A 25735-nucleotide genomic window follows, 5' to 3' on the forward strand; every position below is an offset into this window, starting at 1 on the left:
AGAAACCATTTTTAATTTTCTTGAAATTTAATATGTAATAAGTTTTACAGTTTTTAACAATGAAATCTCTTAGTTATCCATAATAATTACAAAAATTAAAAGTTTATAGTGTGGAATCCTGACTTAATCATTATTCAAAATAATCAATAATTTATCATTTAATAGAATAGTTCATTTACATATGTTGAAGCATATTTAATATTAATGTTATTGATCAGTCAAAATCTGCAAATTTTACATATGTACCTTGGTGCGGAGATAAATGCTAGTAATGACAAACATAAAGAAATAAAACAAAAGATTTTAACAACTAACAGGGCTTACTACCCCATGGCTCATTTATTTAAATCCAAAATTATATGAACAACTGTATAAAACAACATTATGCCCTGTTTTAAGTTACAGTGCTGAAACAAGGTAATTGAAATAAATATTCTGAGGATTTTTGAAAGAAAGATATTGCGGAAAATTTTTAAACCAAGACTGAACAAATATAATGAATATGAGATAACGTCAAATCAATAACTAATGAATTTTATAAAAATGAGGATATAGTAAGATTCTTAAACCTCAAAGATTAAAATGACTGGGACTGCTTAATCGAATAGATGATTCAAGAGCTCCAAAGAGAATTTTCGAAGTAAGACCACTTTTTCAAAGAAGCATTGGAAGACCAAGGTTGAGATAGAAAGACGACGTAGAAGAAGACTTACGTAAAATGAATATAACAATTGGGCGGCAACTAACAACGGATCTAGAAGATTGGTGGAGAATTGTGAATCAAGCTAAGGCTCATATCGGGCTGTAGGAGTACTGATGATGATGATGACGATTATAAACAGTTATGCGTTTATTAAGAAATCTATAGTTTTATATTAGCAAACTGGAAATCAGATTTTGAACGAATATTTAAAGTTAATATAGGGGTCAGAATATTAAACTTTCGCAGTGAATCAAGTGTAACAAGGTAATTTTTCGCCATAAAAATATAATATTTTCGACATTGTGCAAGTTATTCGGTTCGTGTCTTTGATAACTACCTACTCATATCTCAAAACCAAATTAGAACAAATTTGGTAACAACGCCACCAATCTTGAAAATATTGAGCTGGTTATTATTTTAATTTTATTCTCATAGCTTTCGTGTACTTCTTATATAGAAAGGATTTCCTTCTAGTATCACGAATTTGACATGACCAACTTAATTTTTTTTTTTTTCTTCCTATTGTTTTCAACATTTATAAGCCATTACGGATTACATAATATATTGTTAAATAACCAAGAATAAACCAATAAATTGAAATTAAAAGTTTTTTTTTTTTACTTAATATAATTTTTATGGTGATGATGTCCTTTTCAAGAAAAAAAAAAAGAAAAATACACTTTATATAGATCAGAAACAATGGAAAAACTTTTCATCTTTTTTTTTTCCTTTTTTGAATAAAAATTTTTTATTCTACTTTTACTTTTTTTCCTAAGTTTATCACATTTTTCTTTTTTTTTTCTTGTTCTACCCCATCATCGTTTCCTTCTCCTTTGCAGAAAACATACATACGGTTGTCAACACACTGTAAATAATATGAAATGCACCGAAGTTAAGAGCATGAAAAAGAAAGACGAAAAAAAAGTATAAAACTTTTACTTTATAATAGTAGTTATTTCTATAATGGGCATTTTATCGTTGTAAGTAATAACAAAATAAATAAAAACAACCAGAAGAACAACAAATACACAACCAAATACAGTATACACTATGCACATCAACAACAAGACGAAACAGCAGTAGCAATAATAGTAATAATAATGATAAACGTGTAAACAAAAAGCAACAACAACAACCATATAGTTGTGACAAAAATAAAGGACATCTTTTTGTTTTTCTTCTTTCTTTCTTTTTTGTATATTTATTTTTTAAGTATCGTACATATTTTTTGATCCTTTTGTGTGCAGATGAAAACTTTTATGAAGTGCAAATACTAGAAGTCTAATTTTCTTGTTGTTTTAATACTTACTTGTTTTTTTTTGTTTTTTTTTTTGAGTGTATGCACATAGTAGGTCGATATGTACACATATACACAATCACATATTTACATATTATGTAAGTATGTATATATAAGACTTATGAATTTTATATGTGACAATAACAAAATAAGAAAAACCAAAAAAAATAATACAATAAAAAAAAAGAATGAGAAAAAAGGGTTGCAATGGATTAACTATTCTCTCGAAAAAAAACCAACAATTCAAAAGCCTAGAGCAAAGTTATACACGAAGAAGCTAGAAAAAAAATTTCTATTCTTAAGAAAATTCAAGAAAATATTATTTAGTGTTGCCATGTATAATAAATTTATTCGTCTATGAAATGAAAATTTGACAGTAAATCTTAAAATGCCCCGAGAAGAAAGTTCAATTTCTATGTACATTGAATATAATTTTTATGATATCGCTTTTCCATAATGTTCAAGACTCCTATAAATATGATATTAAAAAATTTTACAAATCCAGCCGTTTAAAATTCGGTATGAGTAATAAAAAGTCGTGTTTTGTTTAAGAAATATTTTATCTGTAATGAATTTTAATTGGGAGTTAATTAAAAGGGGCTAGATAAGAGTTGAACAGGATATTATCGCATAAGGTAAACCCAATATCTTATCTGACCACTACATTATCTGACTTAACGTAAGAGTATTTGTGTTTCTGTTGTAGAATCTTTTTTTTTATTTATATATCAACTAATGTAAATATCTTTCGGCTCGAAAATATGCTTATATGAGGCATATTAAAAATTTGTATTCTATGTACATAGGGTGCTTCGAAATGATACCTTTGAATCGGGGTGGTCTAGAATAGAATATAAGAGAGAAAGTTTTTACTCTTTCTGTTGTGTTTTCGTTTCGAGCTCTTGTGTACCTAATCTTAATATGTTTTGTATTTTTATATTTGCTATTCAACACAAGTAGTTTTATCGAAATAACGTAATCAAACAAAAATGTTAGTTTGAATATCAAATCGTTAAGGTAAAATTTTAATCGACCTTAACAAATACCATTTGAATCAGACAAATGTCTGAAATAAAACTGAATATAGACTGTCATTTGAATTAATTGATAAAACGTCAAAATGCATGTTTTTGTCAAAGTGCAATATCATTGTAATCGATTTTCTGTCTGCTGAATTTCAAGATTCAGTTACAATTAAATAGTTAGAAAAAATTCTTAACGCATGTTATTTGTCCTATCATTTAAAGTAAATGTTTGAGAGACAACTTATATACTGTCTATTTTTATAAAATATTATTAAAGTGATTACATTCTCAACTCTCTTAGTTAAACCTACATATGTTCCAATAAACTAAATTGATAAGATATTTAGTTAGAATCCGTGGAAATTTCCTTGTGGGCACGTGGGGGTACATGTACCAATGTTTTTTCATATGATATTGTTTTTTGAAACAAGGTACCTTTATTTCTGTAGAAGTATATAAAAATAATTATATTGGAAAGGGACTTGGTACACTCTGGATTAATTCTTTGAAAATTATTTCAAACAATTAAGAATGGTATTCTAAATTTGTGTAAAACAAGGCGCGCCTGATAAAAGAAACATAAAATGTTGACTTTTATTGAAAAATAATTTGAAATACAAAATTTTTTAAATTTAAATATTTTTAATGAAAAATTTATGGAAAAATTTCGTATATTGCCGTCCTTTTCAGATAAATATGGACCCATTAAAAAAAAAAAAAAACAAAAATTAAAATCTTAAAAATGTCAACATTGAATTTGGTAACTATACCAACAACAAGAATTTTAGTTTTTGACGAAGAAAACTTAAATCTAGTTAAAATTGTACAAAGAAAAACAATAAAGACAAAAAAAAAATAAACTAAGTAATTTTGTACAAAGATGAAAATTGTTGACAACTATGAAATGAATGTTTTATAAATTATTTTTTTATTGTTAAAGAAAAACAAATAGGAATTGTCGAATGAGTTGCTTTTTAAATACCGAAAACAAACAAACAAATAAACTGCATGTCAGGATTCTATTAAAAAAGGATTTATTTTCTTAGATACACTCACATCTATACACAACAATTTTTATACTATTTGTATACATATATACATTATATATTATGTAATACATTTATTGTTATACATATAATATTTTTGTGTATATTTTATTTAATTTTTAATTTTATTATTTTTGTTATTTATTTTTGTTGACGGGAAAAGACAATTTTAAAAGATTGTACAATAAGTTTGCTTGTATATATATATAAGTACCTATATATACGTTTATGCTCATGTCAAAAAAAATTTCCGTCCGTCAAGTATATTATTCAAGGACTATTATAAAATTATGGGAATATTTTGAAAAAAAAAACCAAAGAGAAAAAAAAAGACAACATGAGAGAAAAAATAAGAAAACGGATGAGAAAAATTATTATAATTTTTTTTTTATTTATTTTTTTATTGTAAATGAATATTAGAAGAAAAAATTGCGGTTCGTTGACCAATTTTCTGCAAAACAAAAAAAAAACCCAGCAAATAATATAAAACAAATGCAAGACGCGAGCGATAAAAGCTCATATTCCAAAATGGTTTTAAATTTTCATTAAAGTTGATTTATAAACCATCAAAAATACGAGTGTTTTTGCGTTTAGATAATTTGTGTACCTTAGTAGAAATATCGGGTAGTATATAGATCGTAGCAATTGGGAAAACTAAACCAGACTTAAGAAAAATAATAAGATACATAGGAGTTTGGGAAATTTAAATATTTGACGAAAACACGAAGTGCAATGACATGTCCTAAAAAATGTAATAGTTTGAGATTATTTTAAATTTTAAATTCTTTTCAACTATTTTAAATATTTTAAGAATTTTAGTATTAAGTAATATAAATTGCTAAGTCGAAACTATTAATAATTAATTAAAAATTTTTATACAGAAAAAGTTTTTCAAAATCCGGTTCAATTGGCTTCTGTAAAGAATAACATTTAATTTGCTGCATTATGTATATGACAGCTATCGTTAAGAAAGTAAGTGGACTAAAAAATATTTGTAAAATAAATTAAAGTTGCAATTTGATGTGTGACGTCCCAAGAGTCGTATAAATACACAGCTATCTTTAGAATTTTGGCTATACGAAATCGCATATACAGGAAATTTTGGTTTCGTTTTCATCGAAAGCATTTTAGAATTGTTTCTATCAATGATAGCAATGTGGCATTATTGCTGTTTCATGTGACATTGTAATCAGAATTGATATATTAAATATCGATTCAAAGTTATTCTTCCCACAAAAATTACACTATTTTACTTTTAAGAATTGCAATTCCCTATTAAATAATGAAAAGTGTGCTAATTAACTAAAGTCAATAAATGAAATTGGTTTTTCTTTCATACTCCCAATCCAATTAAAAAACGATATTTTTCTGACAATATTTAATCATTTTGCTTGACTAGAATTATTGCAAACAATTAAAATGTCAATTTTCTAATGCATATAATATTTAAAAAGAAGTCAGTAATTAAAATTTAGATTAAAATTGCGTTAAAAATTAAATTACTTAATTAATTGTATTTTATTATTGTTAAGAAAATTTTAAGTATTCAATTTGTATATTTTAATAAAATTGAAAATTCAATTAGTTAAGAAATAATTAATTGATATTTGCGTTAAATTTAGAAAATTAAGGCACGGAATGTATGCTTACTATTGCATATATATGTATCTATATATAAAGATTGTATACATCCTTATTCATGCATGCAGACCACATTTACAATAAGAATTGTTTCAACTTAATAAAAAATTGTTGAATTTCATACGTTGTTACGTAGGTGAATTTCTATTCTTAGTACATATTCGTTTATGGAAAATAAAGGAGAATTTTTAACCCTCGTCTGGTTTTACAATTTTATGTGTTATCATATAATAACAATAATGTTGCGGTTTAAATTTCTTATAAATTTTATTCAAAAATTGAGTTTCCTTGACAATAAAACAACGCAAATACTAAAACTAATTGCGAGACTGCTAAGTTTTCGCGGTAAAAGATTATTGTTACTTTAAAAGGAATTTGATTTATTGGAAATTTAAGAAATTGATGAGCATAATGAAAGCATACAATTAATACCGTTTAGAAGATAGAGCCGCAATAATTACGTTCGACAAAGTTAGTAGTAATTGAGGATTCGCCACAGATAGCAAAATTTTATGATAGGGAAGAGTTTTTATATTAAGGAAACAGTTTAATGCAGTAGCAGAATACTCGTAAATATAAAACTCTATTACTTAAAATATATTTAAATATTACTGTTAATTCCTCCTATTTTATACCTGATAAACTCTATTATTGCAGTGATAATTTTATTAAATTGGAAAAAAACAAGGGTTAAATACATTATTTGAAATCAAGTATATACATACATATACATACATGCATACAGTATGCAAACTAATATGAAATTGTTTCTCTTTAGAAATTTGAAAATTTTCAAATTTTCAAAAGGTCCATTGGTTAACTACTCGTATAATAATAATAATGCTATTTAAATTAATATTACATAAGAATAAGTATTTTTGTCTTTGTTATAGAATATTATATGATGGTAGATTTTAATAAGGAACATATGCTTGTCTCCCATGTGTAACTACATATTCTTCTTATATACCTATATTAATTAGAATTCAACTACATATATGTAAGCTCCAGTTTTGAATGTTACTAGTTAAACAGATTTTTTTGTATTATAATTTAAATTGGAATTAAAAAAGGTTTATGCAATTCGCATTATAGACTTTAGACATAATTTTTTCTTGTATTTTTTTAATGGAACAACCTTTAATTATTGGATAAATTTTATAAGACAAAAATTTTTCTATATTTAAAGAAAAATTATGTAAAAATATTCTTTAATATTTAAATTTGTGGTTTAATATATGCTTTAAGAATATTGAACAGTAGGTTATCGTACAGGTATTAAAAGAAATTAAGTTTAAAATATTTTTAATTTTGTAGGTTTGCTATGTCAAATGTGCGCTTGAACTTATATAAACGCGCGTTCAGTAAGTACAAATCATAAGGTTCAATTGAATTGCAAAGCAATCAAAATTAATTTTGAAGGAAATTGAGCTTCTTATGAGTCTTAATTGTACCAACTAATTTTTTATATCAACTGACAACGCATTGTACTTCTTTACACCACTGCAAAAAATTGGTTCCAGGCCATGTAAATTGTTGTTCGTTGGATATGTAAATTACTGCACGCCCTGGGTCTTTTTCTGTTTTTATCCCTTTTTTTCTTATTTTGTGAATATGCCGAGTTTGAGAATACCGAATCAAGTTTTCTATTTCAAGAATTTCATGCTTTTTGTGTATAAGGCATGTTGAGGTTCTCATGGGTAATGCAAATAAATTGTTAATAGCTTTGTTTTCGAGTCTCTGGAGAATCCTAATATTCTTGTTGAAGATATTACCCAAACTCCGATAACGTACAAAATTACGTTGTGAATTAAACTATAATAAACTGAACTTTTGATGTTGGTTGGTAGTCTTGCTTCTAATTTTTTGAGTAGCCCTACTGTTCTTCGAATTTTCGGCAGTATTTCATTGATTTGTGGACTCCAACTTAAATCTTCGTTTAAAGCTACTCCTGATTTATATGTAGATACTTTTTCAATTGCTTTGTTTTTGTACTTTAAATCATTGCCAATATTATTTGGTTAAGTGATACTCGTACATAAAAAATTTTACTTTATTAATAAATATGTCAAAAATATGGAAAATAGGCTACCGAAACTAACGATAATTTCTTTTAAATAATTAAGTTTTGTGAGAAATCTTAAACTATTAAATTCAACAAAACAAGGAAAATTTAATATATAAGTGTTACCAATGTTTAGTGATATGTAAATTTTTAATTATATTATGGTAGATATAATAGTATTTATTACCTACAGTTTATAGATGCATATTTGGTCAAATAAAGGTATAAAACCAAGTCGTTAATTTTACTCTCCAACTATAGGTTTTAAGTTCGTAAAAGGAAGCGTTCATACATATTCTTCGTGATATTCTAGTTATGATAGGACATTGATATAGAAATTTATAAAGGATTGCCCTATATTTCTTGAAGAGAGTCATGAGGGGTTGCTCTATTTTCTTCATGGATTGTTGCCCTATACTCTTCATACAGAAAGTCATGGAGGGTTGCCCTACACTTCTGCCATGTTCTTTTTTATCGTACCTCAAAGGGTATTCATACGACTTGAATTAGTTCCTAATAGATCCACGACTGTATCATTTTTTTATAAGAATCTACCTTGAGTTCCCTTGTTCTGTCTTTTGCTTTAGTGTTTCCCAAACTATACTCAGTTTGATTTATTTAGTTTAATAAGATTGTATAAAAAAATGTAGTGAAAATTTTTTCATTAATATAAAGAGAAGACAATATTAGTATCAGTTTATTATTATTTTAATATAAGATGTTTTTTAGCCCCATAGAAAAATTTAGAAAGTTTATTGTATTTATTTCTAAAAATCCCTATAAGTAGGTTGTTTAGGTACCGTCAATTTATTAAATACCTTCAATCTATTCAAGAGAGTATTATTGTCTATTGTGAATGATTAATATTGTTATATTATTTTCATCGAGTTGAAAGAATTTTTTATTCTCATATTATGAAAAAACAAAAAATTTACTAATGTGTCCTCAATTCTGTTATACTCTTATGTTCGCCTACATTTAGGTATAATGAAGGAAAATAATTTTTATTCTCATTCAATTCTTAATATTTTTCGAAGACTTCTTAAAATTATTTGTAATTGAAATTATGTTTTACTTATTAAATGCAGCAATTTTAAAAATTCAAAAATATAAAAAAAAAAGAATTTAAATTAAAAATTATTGTAAAATTTTGTTAAAAAAAAAAAACAATAAGTGTAATATTTTCAGACCAGGTTTCTTTCATTATGCTTTGTTATATTGAAAAGTAGAGATGAAAAAAAAAATTACAAAACTTTTTAAAAAAGAATTGAATAGGATTTGGTAGGACCTAAATTTTAAGTTTATTTGTTTTTTTTTTTTTTGTTTCTGGTTCTTTATTGTATATTGACGTCAAATAGAATGCATTAAAATTGTGTTATACCAGGTGTTCAGTAAATTATTTAATGTTAGAATCCAAAAGGGTGTTATCCAAATTTTGAATTTCTGTTAGGTGCGAAATTCTCTATCTAACATAAAACAACAATCTTCACTAAATTCTTTTTTCTATTCTTAGAGAATTACTTTTAGAATTGAAGATTTTATTTCAAAAGTTTTGGGTAAAAGTTAGATGAAAAGAATTGTCAAAGAAGTTTTCATGGAGAATTCCTGGTCACAAAAATGTTAAAAGAACTACTGTTTGAGGAAAAGATTTTCAAGTGATCAAAATCACAATTTTATAAATAAAATTCACAGGTATTAATTTCAAAATTTCAAATTTTTCCACGTACTTTTCTCATTTGGTGTTGAAGCTTACAAAATTTAAACTTATGAATTGAATAATTCAAATTTGGAGTATGTTTGTTTGAAATTGAAATGCATGACCAATGTTTGACGTTTAAATTCTACTTTTACTCATAGATTTAAGTTGTATGACCTAGAAATTTACACTAAAGAACACTCTGTGTATGTTAATATGTTTATGTATTTTAGGTAAATATATATATACAATATGTATCTGAAAAAATAGTGTAGTTAAAATTATCAATACTATACGTTGTAAACTTGGATATTTTGTAGTATGTATGTCGGAAATAATGGGGGTAATGAAAGAAGAACATGGCATTATCATTAAACACAACCAAAAATTAAAAAAGTCTTAATTTTTTTTTCTCTTATAATTTGTTTTTTTCTTTTCTTTTCATGTTTTTCTTTTGTCCTTTTTTCATTTTTTGCACATTAGTAAAAATAAGGAAGAATATATGTATATAATACTGAAATGGGATAAAATAGAGCACAAAAAAAAAGTATAGGAAAAAAAAAACTTCATTTTGGAATTAAAAATCAATAAGATTTTGGCAAACGAACGACGTAAAATGTCAAATACTTCTTGCTTTAATGCATGATGCCAATGTTGTTTTAGTGGTAATTGTTTTTTATACTTGGTTGCATACTTTTAGGGGTAAAATAAAAATTTTTTTTTATTTTCTTTTTATTTCATTTTAGAATGTAGTTTAAATTATCTATACCATTTACATATCTAATATGGTTGCGATACTCAATAAATTCGTAGATATATTTTGTAGCTAGTTGTGTAAAAACAATAAAAGAATTGGATGAGTCATTTAAAAAATGTTTTCATTTGCATTTATTTTGCTGGAAAATTGTAAGTTGTTTGCGGCAAAACTTTTCTCGTCTAAATTGTATGGTTTAGACTATGCACAATCATTCATTAAGAACTCGTTCTTTTGTGACAAAATAAGAACCAGAGGATGCGAATCTTGATTTTTTGCTTGTCAATTTTATTAACTGTTCACTTTCAAACGGTCATTAAGAGGATAATAAGAAACAATTTGTGAACGAACTGCAAAAACTTATAAATTTGGTTCGAACCCCATTTTTGTGCTGAGATCTCAATTTGATCTATTGCGTCTTTAGAGTGATCGAATATATATGCATTTTAGTTTTCAAAAGCTATATATGATTATATGGCCATAAAATTCTTGATTCAATAACACCATTTTATTTTAAGTGGTATGAGATTTTTTGCCAAAAAATCTTTTTTTGTTAAGAATTTAAGTATGATACTTTTAAATTCACACAATACTTTTTATTCAGGTTTAAAAATGATTATTTATTATTTCAGGTATGGTTTTGTTTTTAGCACTTTTCCAAAAATTTTTTGAAAAAAAGTGCTTATTAGTTTCACTCTGTCCGTCCGTCCGTCCGTCCGTCCGTCCGTCCGTCCGTCCGTGTGTCTGTTTACAAAACTTCTACATTTTTAAAGATAGAAAGCTGAAATTTAATACGTACATAGATCTTTACTAGAAACCTCTTTTTGTAGAACAAAATTTTTACCTATCTCCCCCCCTCTAGAAGTTATACCCCGCCAAAGCACTAAAAATGGCCTATTTTAACTATTTGTTGCAATGAAACCATAGGCATTTTTGAAATTTTGCAAACGCAGAAAGGCTGTGGCTTGCTTCCCCTAACACGATATGCTATAGTTAATTTTTAGAAAAACAAAATGGCCATTCAAATTTACCGTTATCTACAGTCCTTTTTTACCAAATTTTTGATGCCGTTTTTCTTCTAGACCCCAGCCTGTAGAAGCTTGAAATTTTAGGGGCTTTTAGACATTAACATGTAGTTCATTTCGCTAGAAGAAAATTTTTTTCTATCTCCACCGCCTCTCAAGTTATGGCCTCTTGAAATTTGTAAAATTTGCATTTTCGACACCTTATATTTCTGAAACCGCAAGCTTTTTCAAATTTCTATAAACGCAAAACGTTAACGGTAAATTCCATGATATTAAAAAATATAATTATTTTTCTTAACTCACACAAGTAACCCTTAAAATCGAGCATTATGTTAACCCCTGCTTATTTTAATTTTTGCTTTATTTCAAAGACTGCATAAATCGTTCATCCTAAATATATGCAATCCTAGAAATAGTTTTGTATATGAATGAAAAAAATTTTAATAGTGTGATAGGTATACATACTCGTAGACTGTATTTAGAAGCAGAATTTTCGCTTGTTGAAGGGAAAAGTGCTACAATACAAACCATTGGTTTGTCCTAACTTTATTATAAATTGTCTTTGGATAATATTGATGTAATCCCAAGCATCATTTTGTCAGTTGGCTGTAAAAGGAGTCTAACAACTGCAAATGTGTTCCCATAAACACCCTTAAAATGCAAATTTAAATTGTAAAATTGAAGTATCACAAAATTTATATTTTTATTTTTTTTTTATATGTCAATTCAGTTATAAATTCAAATTTTGCTTTTATTATTGTTTTATTTTATTAAACATATATTTGTTTGTTCAGAATGTTCAATTGAAAATTTGCGACCCAATTTAAGAAACTTCTGTTTGTTAACAAAATAGTCTTGCATAAATAGCATAAAGTTGCATAAAGTTCTTCACAAACACAACGTAAACATGAGTATATGTTAAGTACCTATCTAAAAATTTTAATTTAAATATGCAAGGGTTTCGGTTCTTAAACGGCACATAAACAATTTGCCTTAACTTTTGGAAATGCTCTTATCTTGTAGCTAATTTAAAAAATGTTAACAAAATTTTATTAAAAATCTTTTTTTCTTTGTTTCAGGTTGACCTTACGTGTGATTAGGACGTGTTGTTACCCTATAGCCCCTTTGCAGATATGGTAAGTTTTAATTCTTATTTTTTTTTTTAACTAAAAAAATATACAAATTCCTTCTTGAAAATAAGGAATTTGAAAAGTTTAGAAAAAAAATTGAACTATTTACAAAATTAGATTTTTAGACAATGCCAGTTCGTCTGCGGTTCAGTTCCGTGCCACGGGTGTAGACTCTTTTGATAGTAGACTCGCGGCACAAAATACCTTCTGCGTTGTGTAAATGTTGTGTAGAGTTTCATTTTTATACCAATTTTAATATAATACCAAATTAAAATATTACCTCTACAAATATTGTGGGCTGCCTACAAGAGAATTGGAATAGTTGGTTTTACCGTCTGACATAATTATATTTGTTATTATTCTCTTAAACTGGAAACACACTCAAACACTATATTTAATATTAAAATAATTTTTTTCGAGGCTCATTTTGACCGAATAAGTAGGTATATAGCTAGAAGTAGTTGTTACGCTTTTATTTTCATTGTTTAAAAGTAATATCTAACTTATTTAAAAAACCTACCAAGTTTTCGCGAAATAGGCAGTTCAAATAGATGGAAATTTGAATTTTATTTTTCGTATAAAAATATAAAAGACGTCTGCCGGGATAAGCAATTATCTTTTCTTGGGCAGTCCATCCAGGTTTACGATAGCAAAAAATTTATATACAAGATTTTATTATTCAATGTTAATGAACATTTAAAAATATTTTTCGCACTTTGTTTCTAACAAAGTTTTATTCAGAGGAAAAGGAAGGTAATAAGTATTTTCTATAATGAAATGGGCATCTGTATAGCCGCAAGAGGAAACGTGCCATTATGTGTATCTATTCATTACTTTCGATTTTATTTATGAAGAACAAAAGTTAAATGAATGGAATAAAATCAAAAAATAATAAATGGAACCAATTTTTTCTTTTTGTTTTTTTTTCTTCATTTTGTGCACATTTATTTCTAACATACACACACATTTGAATACGTGTTATCTATGCAAATATAAATTGTACATAAAGTATTTGAAAATGTTATACAAAAAGCTCAACTTTCAAATTTTTGTATACATTGCAGTAGTGTATGTTAATTTAATTTTATTTATACAGTGGCAATAAAGTATCCTTATTCCATTTTAACTCAAATGTATATAGGTATAAAATTTATGGCGAAAATGACAGAACGTTCATAATATTTCATATTTTCGTGTCATAGTATATCTTCACTTCTTTGTAACTCAAAGAAGAAGTGAAAAGCGAACAATAAAACGGGGCAAAAATGGACAAATATGGGAAACGAGCTTAATTTTTGTTTTAAATTTTACTTGGTTGAAAATTCACAAAAAAATTTTGCGGATACCATTTATAACAAAATTATTAACTTTTATTTCGGAATCAAACCGTGATTTGGGGCTATAAATTTCATTATCACGCATTTTGCTGTCTCAGTCGGTGCAATTTATTTTCAATTTCAGATTAGTAACTTGACAATTACTTAATCTGATTTCACAGCATATTCTTATTCCGTTTTTTTCGTTTGGTTCAGACGAGGATTCATTTTGTTCTAAATAAAATTTATGTCAAAATTCCCTCGAAAGCACACGAAAACTATTTAACGGTGTAAGAAAGCTTATCTCTGAATAATGACACCTGGTAGCATTCAGTTAAATCAGCGGTGGGGGAACTTTTTTAAACATTACTCTATGGCGAAGAGCAAAAAAAAATGAAATCGCCTCTCTTTAGCATCTTTCATATTATATAGCCCCCCATGATAATTTTGAAAAAGAAAACAATAATTCAAAATTTATTTCATTAATGTAATAAGTAATACAAACAACAACAAATTGAAACCCATTGGGGTACAATTGAGTCTTCACAATTTGGGGTAGTGTAGCAAATTATAATAATAATAATGGAGGTACAAACAAAATTAGAATAGAAAAAAATAGAAAAAAAGAATGATTGAAAACATTCTTCTTTCACATTTTGGGAAAATGATATTGTTTCATGTTCGATAGAATTGTTTCTAAATTGGGACTTTTTGATATAAGGGCGATTTGAATGCAGTCTTCGGCGTTTAATTGATTTCTGTCCTTCGTTTTTAAGTTCATTAGAGTGGAAAAGTCTTGTTCGCACAAATGTGTTGTCCCAAATGGCAATAATTTTTTAACTGCCTCATCACGCACAATTTTAAAAGCCTGTGCACCTTTTGAAATCCAAAAAGGAAACAGATTTGGTTTACTTTCAAATTGAATTTGCGCCTTAGAATTAGATCAAAGTTCAAGAAAAGATTCTGCTAAACCCGAAGGTATTTAAAAGTATATACAATCCAACTGACAGGAAGTTTATCATTTTTACTCCCAAAAATTTCATTTTTACGACATTTGGGGTAATGTTATTCCCAATAGATGGCATTTGCTTTTGGTTTGCAAATTTTTCAGAATATATAACTATGTTTAACAATAAAAATATTGTAATTCGAAAATTTATGATATGAAATTGTGATTTTTTTCAAATTAAATAAAAATTTTTAGGATGTGAAAATATCGGCAGAATATTTCGAACATTGTAGATATTATGTTCAATTTGATTTTTTAATAATTATAGAATTATAAGTGAAGTTCCTCTTATTTAAATTGAATTGCTCATATTTCACACATTTTTAAATTTAATACAATTGAAATATTAATAATATCTCATAATAAACAGGAACTAATTATCTAATATAATTGTGTTCAATATTTATGTTGCCTTTTATTATTAAATAAACTGAAATAATTAAATTATGACATTAAAATAAAACTGTTATACATTTGAAGCTTTATTTCTTTTTTTATAATACGCAAGGACTACAAAACTTTTCCATAAATATTTTTACACAAAATATAAAAGCTTCTTTAAGGATAGAAAGTAAAATAACTTGTTTATTGTAAAAGTTTCTCTAAGTTATAAAGTTGAACTGGTATTCGGAAATAAAGCTTTTAGAGTAGGAATATTTTGTCAGCATATGTTCTAATGCGGGTTGTAACTCAAATTTAGTTTTCGGAATGTTTTTTCCAAATATAAATTGAATGACGTTTTAATTTTAATTTTTTAACTGGAGAGGGCTAACCATTTGTGTAAGATTTGAAAATACATTATCAAAGTTCAAGCCTTATATTTTTATTGCTACGATAACACCATCTTTATGTTATATCAATAAAACTGACATATTTCTTGTATTTTTGAAAGGAATGGTGAATTTCTGGAAATTAATTACTTGAAGAATTTAAAAAAGGAAAAGTTTTTGGAAAAATTCGGTTATTAGGAATATTTTCAACATTAGAAAAACTTTTAATATTAATGAGCAGTTTATACCATACAACATTATTGTTTCTTGAGCGAGTTTCGAAGAGATTGAGTCAAAAAATGAGTTCGTTCCTGTATTAATTTTGTTACAAATTCGGTGAAATTCTTGTGCAATTGGAGAGTCTTTTTTTTTTATTATTGAAAAAAGAGTCTTTATTATCCCTGCAAAATAATTTTACATTGTAATTTGTGTTACATGATTATATACATAATTATGGTTGATTTATCAAACTATGTCCAATGTTTGGTTTGATGGTTTTGTTTTTTACAAAAATAGTAAATAGTAAGTTTTAAGTTGAAAGTGACTTAGTATATCTATTACTTTTTTTTTCTTTTTTTTTTTACGTATCTTTTTAATTTTTACTTTCGCACTTGCACCCGGTGCTAAATTCATTTTTTATTTTATTTATTTATTTTTTTTTTTTTTTTTTTTTTGTTGTATAGATAAAACTTAAAACTATTTTTAAAACTAACCTTAACTCTTCTAACCCTAACCTACGTTTCCATCTTGGCCCAATTAGCCTCGATGATTATTTCTAGTATCTACGGAATAATTGTAGAACCTAGGCAAATTGTTAGTATTAATTTCAAATAGGTTAGTTGATTCTATATTACTCAAATATAATGGTGAGAGATAATATTCAAAATTTATATTACCCTCATTACATATTCTTTTAACTATTTCATTGGGATGATTTTTTATTCTTTCTATATATTTAAGAGAATTGTTTATCATATATTGATACAGTGGTACGATTTTCGCCTCATTATACAGGAAGTCATTGGAATATCTACGATTTTGAGATTCGTAATACTTATTTGTGCAATTTCTCAGGACTTTCCTTTCAAAAATTTGCAATTTCTCAGCATATGTTGGAGAGCATGTGAACCAAATGGGAAAACCATAAGTCATTATTGGACGAATAAGCTGTTTGTATATTAAAATTTTACTTTTTTCGTTTAAACCATTATGAGTCAACAAAGGTCTCAGGAATGAATACGCCCCTGCGGCTTTCTGCAGTATGTAGTTTACGTGTAAATTAAATTTAAGTAGAAAGTTGAAATGAATACCGAGATATTTAAAATTTTTCTTACAAAGTAGTTGTTCTTGTTCTAACTTTAATTTTATGTTATTACTTTGTTTTACTGCATTTCGTGGTCCTTTTCCACTAGCATTTCTTATGCAAATCAGTTCCGATTTACTAGTGTTAATTTTTACCTTCCATTTTTTGTTAAATTCAATTATTTTTTCAGCATGTTTCTCTACGTATTTTTTGGCGATTTTCGGGTTTTCTGCGTGTGAATATAGTAAAGTATCGTCTGCATATAAGATTAGTTTCGATCTTTCCTGTCTTCGACCGTCATAAAACGATGCTGGTATATCATGCATGTATATATTAAAAAGCTTGGGTCCCGTTATGGAACCCTGTGGGACTCCTTTGTCGACTCTGACCAAATCTGATTTTTCATCACTAATGTTCACGAAAAGAAATCTATCTTCCAAAAAGCTATTTACTATTCTTATTATTTCAGTAGGAAAATTTAATTTTATTAACTTATATTTTAATCCCATGGTCCAAACAGAGTCGAATGCTTTTTCTGTGTCTAATTTTAATACTACACTACTTTTTTTACTTCTCAAGCTATTATTTACGTCATTGTGGAATTTAAGTAATGCATCAGTAGACGAGTGTTTCGCCTGAAATCCGAACTGAAACTTTGGAATAATATGATGTAACATACAGAAGTTCTCAATTTTGTCATAAATAAATCTTTCCAAAATTTTTCCAATGTTAGAAAGCAAGGATATTGGGCGGAAATCCTTAGGTTCACAGTTGGCTTTGCTTTTGGGAATTGGTAACAGTCTGGCTATTTTCCACGAATTTGGAAAGTAGCCGTTGTTGATACAGTTATTGAAAATTACGCAAAGATACTTAAACGCACAATCTGGTAATTTTTTAATTACAAAATTACTGATTTCGTCAGGTCCCGTAGATTTTTTGTTATTTAGATTGTTACAAATATTTTTAATATCCAATAATTTCATAAATTTTCCAGAGTTTTGCAATGAATTGCTCGTATCGGAAAAGGTGGTAATTGGAATTATTTCGTTATTACAACCTCTCTGTGAGTTGATATAGTTAGTAACAACATCACATATTTCCTGATCAACTTTAGACTCTGTTGGTTTTAATCCATATAAATTTGTATAATAATTCTGGAAAGCAAATAATTTTTGTTGGTTCGTTGTTAAAGAGACACCATTTTGTGCTACGTCAAAAGTTTTGTCAGCTTTTGTTCCTATTATTTTTCTGATTTCTTTAAACGCTTCTGGGCCTGGTTTTATGCTTTTCAGCTTGTTATGAAACCTTGTATTAAAATATAGAGATATTTTCTCACTAATTAGTTTCTTTAGACAATTTAGTCTTGACTCTAAACTTCTGTATTCGTTCGAACGTCGATTGAAATACTTATGATAAATAGCTTTCAATTTATATTGCCATTTCCTTTTAATATCTATTAAATGTTTAACATCATTAGGTAAATCCTTAAATTTTCTGATATTTGATTCAATCGTCACAGAGTTATTATCTAAAACATTTTTAATGACATTATTAAAATTATTTATAAAATAATCTATTTCTTCGTTATTTAGGTTTCGGTTGTTAGGTGGAAAATTAGGTTCATTTGTAAGAGAATTTTCTATTTCGTTTCTAAATCTTACCCAATTTGTATTTTTAAAGGACTTGAATTTTCTCGGCTCAGCTAATTCAATATTATACCTACTTAAAGATATATCCATTTTTATGGTGAGATGATCTGAGAAGGAAGGATACGTTCGACATAAGATGTTGTTAGTGAGATTATTAATTAAATTTTCAGATATAATAAACAAATCTAGGATTGAAGAGCTTCTTGGAAATGTTGGTGATCCTGGTGAAATCACATTTAGGCTTGTCTCACTAATGTTGTCTTCAAACCACGTGTTCAAAACTTGACCATTGGCATTGGAAGCCGTATCTCCGAAATTAATGTGCCTAGAGTTGAGATCCCCGCCACATATGCAAAAGTCATAGTTTTTCGCCATATTGTTAATTTTGTACCCAATAATAATGTTTTTCTAGCGCTATTAGAGTCAATTAAAGTACCACTTGCAAGAGTTATAGGCATTTCGAAATTGGTTGCGTCTAATTGATTCAATTTGAAATTTTTTTGGAAGAAAATTGCCGAACCCTGACCTTTGTCATTTCTCATCATTTTATAATTATCCATAACAACTTTGTGAAACGATTTTAATCTAGTTTCAGTTATGAAAGCAAAGTTTGGTTCTAGGTCTTCGAATATACTGTGAAGAAAAGTCCTTCTACCTAGATTCCTTATTGATTGAACATTTAATATTATAGTTGATATATTATTAATCATCATTATTATTTTGCAACTTTACTATAAATTGAATATACGAAAATTGTTTTTCTTCTAACGTTTTTAACTTTTTATAAATTGTCATAAATTCGCCAATTTCCTGTAATAGATTTGTAAGACTCATTCCAAATAAATCATTTGATATTTCTAAAAATTCATTTATCGTTTCATTGTTCTTTTTGCCTTTTTCACCCCTTTTATTTTGGTTTTCCTTGCGAAATAGGCTAGCGAAAGATGTTTTGTTGTCAATATAGCTACTGTAACTTACTTTTTTCGATTTAGTTATTTTTTCTTTTTGGCTTTTTAACCTATATCTACGCCTGGCCAAATATTCTTTGTAATATTCGCAACCACGATAATTGGCTGGATGTTCACCTCCACAGTTCGTGCAAACTGGTTTATCTTTATTTCTTATTATTGGACATTCTTTTGGCCCGTGTTCAAAAGTACATTTAACGCATCTATATTTTCTACTGCAGTTGGATGCTGCATGTCCGAAGTCTTGACATCTCATACATTGAACTGGTTTGTCTACTAATAATTGCTCCCAATATACCTTTTGGTACAGAATATAATTAGTTTTTATTAGCTGTTGTATATTTTCGCCCGGTTCAAGTTGAACCAAAATAATTCCCAGATTTATACCCTTGGCTCTAGAATTTATTGTTGAGAAATTGCAAATCTTCGAGAATTTTATATGTGGAAACAAATTTTTCAATTCATTTTCAACATCAGTGACAGTAAAAGCACTATTTATACCTTTTAATAATAAATTAATTACCTTTTTATCTTTTGGTGTATATGAAAACGAATCAATATTTTTTCCTCGCAAATATTCCAATATATCCCTGTGTAAATTCGAATCAGTTACAAATATTTTGGTTTTATTTTTCCTAAAATTATTAGTAACTTTAAAATTATTTTTTTCAATTTTAATTTTTGTTTTAACAAAATCTATTACATTTTTGAAATTACTTTCGGCCATTATAATTGGGGGGCAAAATTTTACTTTACCTTTATTGAACTTATCGTCTAGGTTAGTATTATTAGTACCTTTTTCTGCATTTTGAACATTATAGCTTTTACTAATATTGTGGTCCATATTGTCGCTTTCTCTATCTAAAATTGCAAACGTGTTTGTATTCAAATTTTCTGTGTCTTCTATTTTCCTTTTCTTTCCACTTTGTTGCTCTTGATATTGTTGCTTACGCGGCATTATTTTAACCCATTTACATTCGATAGTGTTATTTGCTGTCTCACTCAGTTCAATATCTATGGTGTGCTCTTTCTCGCTTTCGTTTTCGTTTCCATTTGTTTCTATTGGATTATCCGTTATAATCTTGTTGTTTTTTATACTCACAATGTTGCTATCTGCCATTTCGTTCATCATAGAAGGAGATATTTTAATTTTTTTTTTTTCTTCTTTTTTGCCATGCGTGTACTTGGCTATTGTTTTTGAGACCAATTTCTCAATATTAACGTTTAATTACTATTAATAATCAATCAACACCCTGAGATTTTATGATCAGGAATTCTTAAATAATTTTAAATATATTTTCTTAAACAAGTTTAAATCCCTTAGTGCTTTAATTGTTATTATAAAAAATTTTTTCTTTTTTTTAACTTAAGCGCTCGCTTGGCACGTCTGACTCAGATCAGAACCCGAAGCTCTCTCTGTGCAATTGGAATATTAAAATAATTTTATAGATATTTTTTATCGTATTGCAAATATTGTGCGAAATATTAAAGAAGAAAATTTTCATGATATTCATAGACTTTTCTGAGTCTAACTTTGCCATATAATTACTTACGTTGTATGTATTTCTTACGGCATTTTTATGAATTGTGTGATTTTGCCAGTTGTTAATTGTTGCTTAGCTAATTTAAAATTTTTTTTTCTTTGTCCAAATTCCTATTTAATTTACTTCTCATTGTATATTTTAGGGCGCAACATGGCCTCAGCACAACTATTGCATTTTTATGAGACAGCAGAAAAAAATAAACAAAAAATTACAAAAAAATATTTTAGCAATAAAAAAAAATCAATCACAAAACATCATTACAATCTCTGCCAACAAAAAATTAAAAAATCCAAAAAAATTAATAGAAAAATTCAAAATTATATTAAAATTTCCATTATTATTGGAAAATCGAAAACAATATCATTTTTTACGAAAAACATCGAAAATAAAAAAAGAAAATTTAGAAGAAAATTTCAAATTAAAATCGCAACTAATACAGCAATTAAACATCGAAGAGTATGGAACTACAAAAGAAAATATTTATTACGAAAAGAAAAAGCAATCAACAACGATCAAAAGAAATTTTCCAATCAATTACAAAGCAACAGAAACGACAAAAACAACAAGAACAACAGAAGAAAAGAAAAATTTTCATCATACAATGCAGATGATCCCATTAAAATCAATAAAAAGAATAACAATAAATTCAAACTACTATTATCACTTTGGAATTGTTCAAACAGTAATGATGAAATTTTTTATGCTAATGATAATGATTATACAATTAGTTGCTTTGTTATATGTAATAAAAAATTTTCAATCAAAAATATTTCCTCCTATAAACGAACAGAAAGAAAAAATGATCGAAAAATGGAATTTTCAAAAGAGATTACTAATGTTAGTGAACGGATTCTTTTCAATAATCATATGTCTTCTGTATCTGATAAATATTATTCTTCCTTTTTCAATAAAAAAAAATCTGTTAACATTGAATTCAAACTATTTACTAAAAATAAATGTTATACAATGTTTAAAAATGAATTTGATATTAAAACAAAAAATTATACAAATTATATGGAATATAATTCAGTTACAGGGAGCTCTTATAATCGATTCATTGAAAACAAGAATATTTTTATTAACAAGAACTACAATTATAACAACAACAACAATAATAATAATAAAACACAACAAATTATTAATTCATATGAACAGGGAGATTTTAAAAATAATAATGAAAATCAAAATGATAAAATTGATTGTAATGATGATAATAAATATGATATCTTATGCTATTATCCTTATATTCGTTACAAATTTGATAAAATTCTTAGTTATGATGAGCAATTTAAGCCATTTACCTGCCATACAACAAAATATAAATTATTGTCTTCTGTTAAAACTGCCAACATTAAATTGTTGTTATTATTGTCATCGTCAAAATCAATGTTATTATCATTATCAGAAAAAAAATCGAATCAATTATATACAATTGGATCAGCAACAAAAACATCAACAACAACAACAGCAACAACAAAAAAAGCAATTACAATTATTAATACAACAAAAGCAGATAAAACAATATCAACACTTACAGCAACAAACAATTTTACAGAACATAACAATAAAAAATCAATTCTATGTCATCATCAATCAATTAATAATAATATTAATTTACATAATACTAAGAATGAAATTTCAAAATCAAATTCATTATCAATATCAACATTATTACAACAAAAATACGAACAACAGAAACTTCAACAACAACAACAACTACAATTACAACAAAATCATGAAAAATTACTACAATTATCACAAATTCAAGAAGATCAACAACACCAACGAAATTTTAATAAATTGTTGCTTAATTCAAAGCAATATAAATGCCAAAAAGTGTCTTGTTGTTCAACCTGTTATTGTTGCTGCTATAATATTTGTTCCAGTTGCTGCCATCACATTCAAACCAATAATAATAAAAATAATAAAAAAATTACAATTAATAACAATATTATTAATTACAACAAAAATATACAAAAATCATATTATAAAAAAAATGAAAAACAAAATTTACAACAACAACAACGACAACAGAAACAACCAGATTTACAATTACAGAACAAGCAACAAAAACAACAGCAACAATATAAAAATCAAACAAAACAAAATGATGATTTTAATCAAAAAAATTTACGAAGACAATACTCCCATGCCAAAAGAATACCGAAATTATCAAATTATAACAAAACAATTGAAAATAATGAATTCAATGAAAAAGGATGCAATATACCAAAGGATTGGAAAAATAGTATTAGAAAAAATGCAATATTTGTTGTTGAAAATTTTCAAAAATTTGCAAAAACTGTTTTACCATTTTTTATTCTATTTAATTTATTGCCGTTACTATGCGCAGGTAAGTCAAAATTTTTTATTTAAAATTTTTATTGTATTTTGTAATTTAAAAAAAAAAATATTTAAATTTGTATATGATATTAATTGTGATATTAAGATTTTAAACACATAATGAGTTTTCCAATTGTAGTCAGAATTTGTAGAACGTAAGAATTGAAATAGAAGAAATTCTTACAAATCAAGAATTAATTTGTTTTGAAATCACAATTCTTTCAAAACAAATAACAAAACTATATTTTTTGTTCTCCTTATTGCTACTTTTGAGCAATTATCGCCCCACTTCTCGTTTTTTTTAATTAAACGGTACTAAATCAACGAAAGATTAATAATGTCGGACACTTTGACTACATTATTTTGTGCCGAGGTAAAATATGTTTATTGCACGTTATAAAAGTATTTTTTTATAAAATTTTCGAAGCAGAAACCAAAACGATATTCAAAAATTTTCATATCGTAAAAAAACCAAAACGATATTCAAAAAATTTTATATCGTAAAAAAAACCAAAACGATATTTAAAAATTGTTATATCGTAAAACGATAAAAATCATATTCAAAAGTTTTATATCGTAAAAAAGCCAAAACGATATTTAAAAATTTTTATATCGTAAAACTACCAAAACCATATTCAAAAGTTTCATATTGTAAAAAAATCAAAAGGATGTTTTCAAATAATTTAATTTTTTTCGTAAAAAGCTTTATTCAAAAAAAGCTTTCACTATTTTAGACATTTTTTTTTGTATTTCCCTCTCTTTTATTAGTATTTTTATTTTCATGGAAAATTTCAACAGCATATAATATAAAAACAAAAATATTATAATTCACTGAACTCTTGTAAATATTTGCTGATTGTATAGAACAAGGATCTCGTCAAACATTCAAATTTATAACAAACCAATTCTTTTGTACAATATTCCTCGTTATACATATATACATACATATAAGCAAATAGACTTATCCCTGGCCTATAGTGGCAATGATAATTTTTTTTTTTTACAAAAGTGTAATCTTTCTCCAATAAATATGTCGAGGTCAACAATAACAGAAATTTCATTTTTATTTTTTTTTTGAGATAAAATTTTTCGTATAAAATATTCACCTACATTTTTGTATATGGTATACATTATGTACGTTATACTTAAGTAGATAAATAAATAGTTGGATGGCTTTTTGTTTTTCTCTGTTTTTGTTTTTCTTTTTTATTATCACCTTGTATAGTGATTGTAAATTAATATATTATATTGACATTCATTTTACTTGTATATAAATTGTATATATACTTAAAATTCAATAAAGTAATATGAGCAAAAGGAAAAGAAAGAAAAAATTTTATTCATATGGGGTATGCAACCACTTTGTAATTTTTTATTTTTTTTTAAATTTGATATTGAAAATTTAAGATTTAAAGTGTCATTCTCTTAAATACAAATATACTCGTATATACATATGTGAACATGCATTTTGTAACCATGTCCTTTCTATTTAAAATTTTTTCGTTTTATTTTAGGTTGAATACATAATATTAAGTATACGTGCTTTGACAGAGTCATATACATATACATATATGTATAAAGTTTCTTATGATTATGCTGATTATTTTCAACATGAACTTTGAACATCACATCCCTCTTTTATAAAATTATTCACATCATTAAATTGTAAATAAGATTTCAATTGCAGCAGTTTAATTTTTACATTAAATACATATTTGTATTCATTATATTATGCTTTTACATTATCATTTATACATGATAAGAACATCTTTTACATTATTTACATATACAAATATATTAAAGAATTGAAGAAGAACAAGCTATTTTCAAAATAAAAAATTCAAAATTTTGCATAAATTAATTTTGTATTCAAAAGTAAATACGCTTCCCATGTATGTATGTATCGGTATATGAAAGTGTTCACTTTTGAAAATTTGTTTACATTTTACTTCTCTTTTTTGAAATTGGTATACACAGGCACACTGTACACATCTAACTATTTAGAGTAAAGAGCATCAATCATTCAAAAGAAAATATTTTAATTTTGTAATTAAAATACAAAAACAAAAATAATTCTCATCTCACTACTATAATAGACAACAAAAAAATAATCCCCAATAGAAATGTAATTTTTGCAATATTTAAGATATATTTCAAATATGTATATTAATATTATAGCATATATATATATATAACAGTGTGTATTTATATACAATATATATTATTATTATGTAAAAATCATTATACAATATAGCAGTAGCTTTAATAATTATTAGGTATTAATTGCATTTTAATTAAGTGATAGATAGTTTTTATATAACATTTTCTCTTAAATAAAATTTCTAAGAGAGAGAGAGGGAGAGAGGAAAAAATATTTGCATGCGTTTTCCTTATTCATACATTATGCTTATTTCACAACCTGTTAACGGAAAATTACAAAAGGATAATGTT

The 25735-nt window shown here is 26.3% G+C and overlaps 1 protein-coding gene across 2 annotated transcripts in view; it reads left to right on the forward strand.

The window, feature by feature from the left end:
- LOC129607081 (myb-like protein D) overlaps window positions 1–23420 on the forward strand; it is an 81811-nt gene extending 58391 nt beyond the window's left edge. Inside the window, exons 3-4 of one of the 2 annotated variants that reach the window (XM_055517797.1) lie at window positions 12332–12388; window positions 21084–23420. In XM_055517797.1, the coding sequence (XP_055373772.1) occupies window positions 12386–12388; window positions 21084–23405 (2325 nt within the window). In that variant the 5' untranslated portion in view covers window positions 12332–12385 and the 3' untranslated portion in view covers window positions 23406–23420. The remainder of the gene's footprint in view (window positions 1–12331; window positions 12389–21083) is intronic. The other variant, XM_055517798.1, reaches the window with a different exon arrangement.
- The last annotated feature ends 2315 nt before the right edge of the window (window positions 23421–25735 follow it).

This window comes from Condylostylus longicornis, unplaced genomic scaffold, assembly GCF_029603195.1.
Source record: "Condylostylus longicornis isolate FDR11 unplaced genomic scaffold, ASM2960319v2 ptg000026l, whole genome shotgun sequence".
NCBI classification, from domain to species: domain Eukaryota; kingdom Metazoa; phylum Arthropoda; class Insecta; order Diptera; family Dolichopodidae; genus Condylostylus; species Condylostylus longicornis.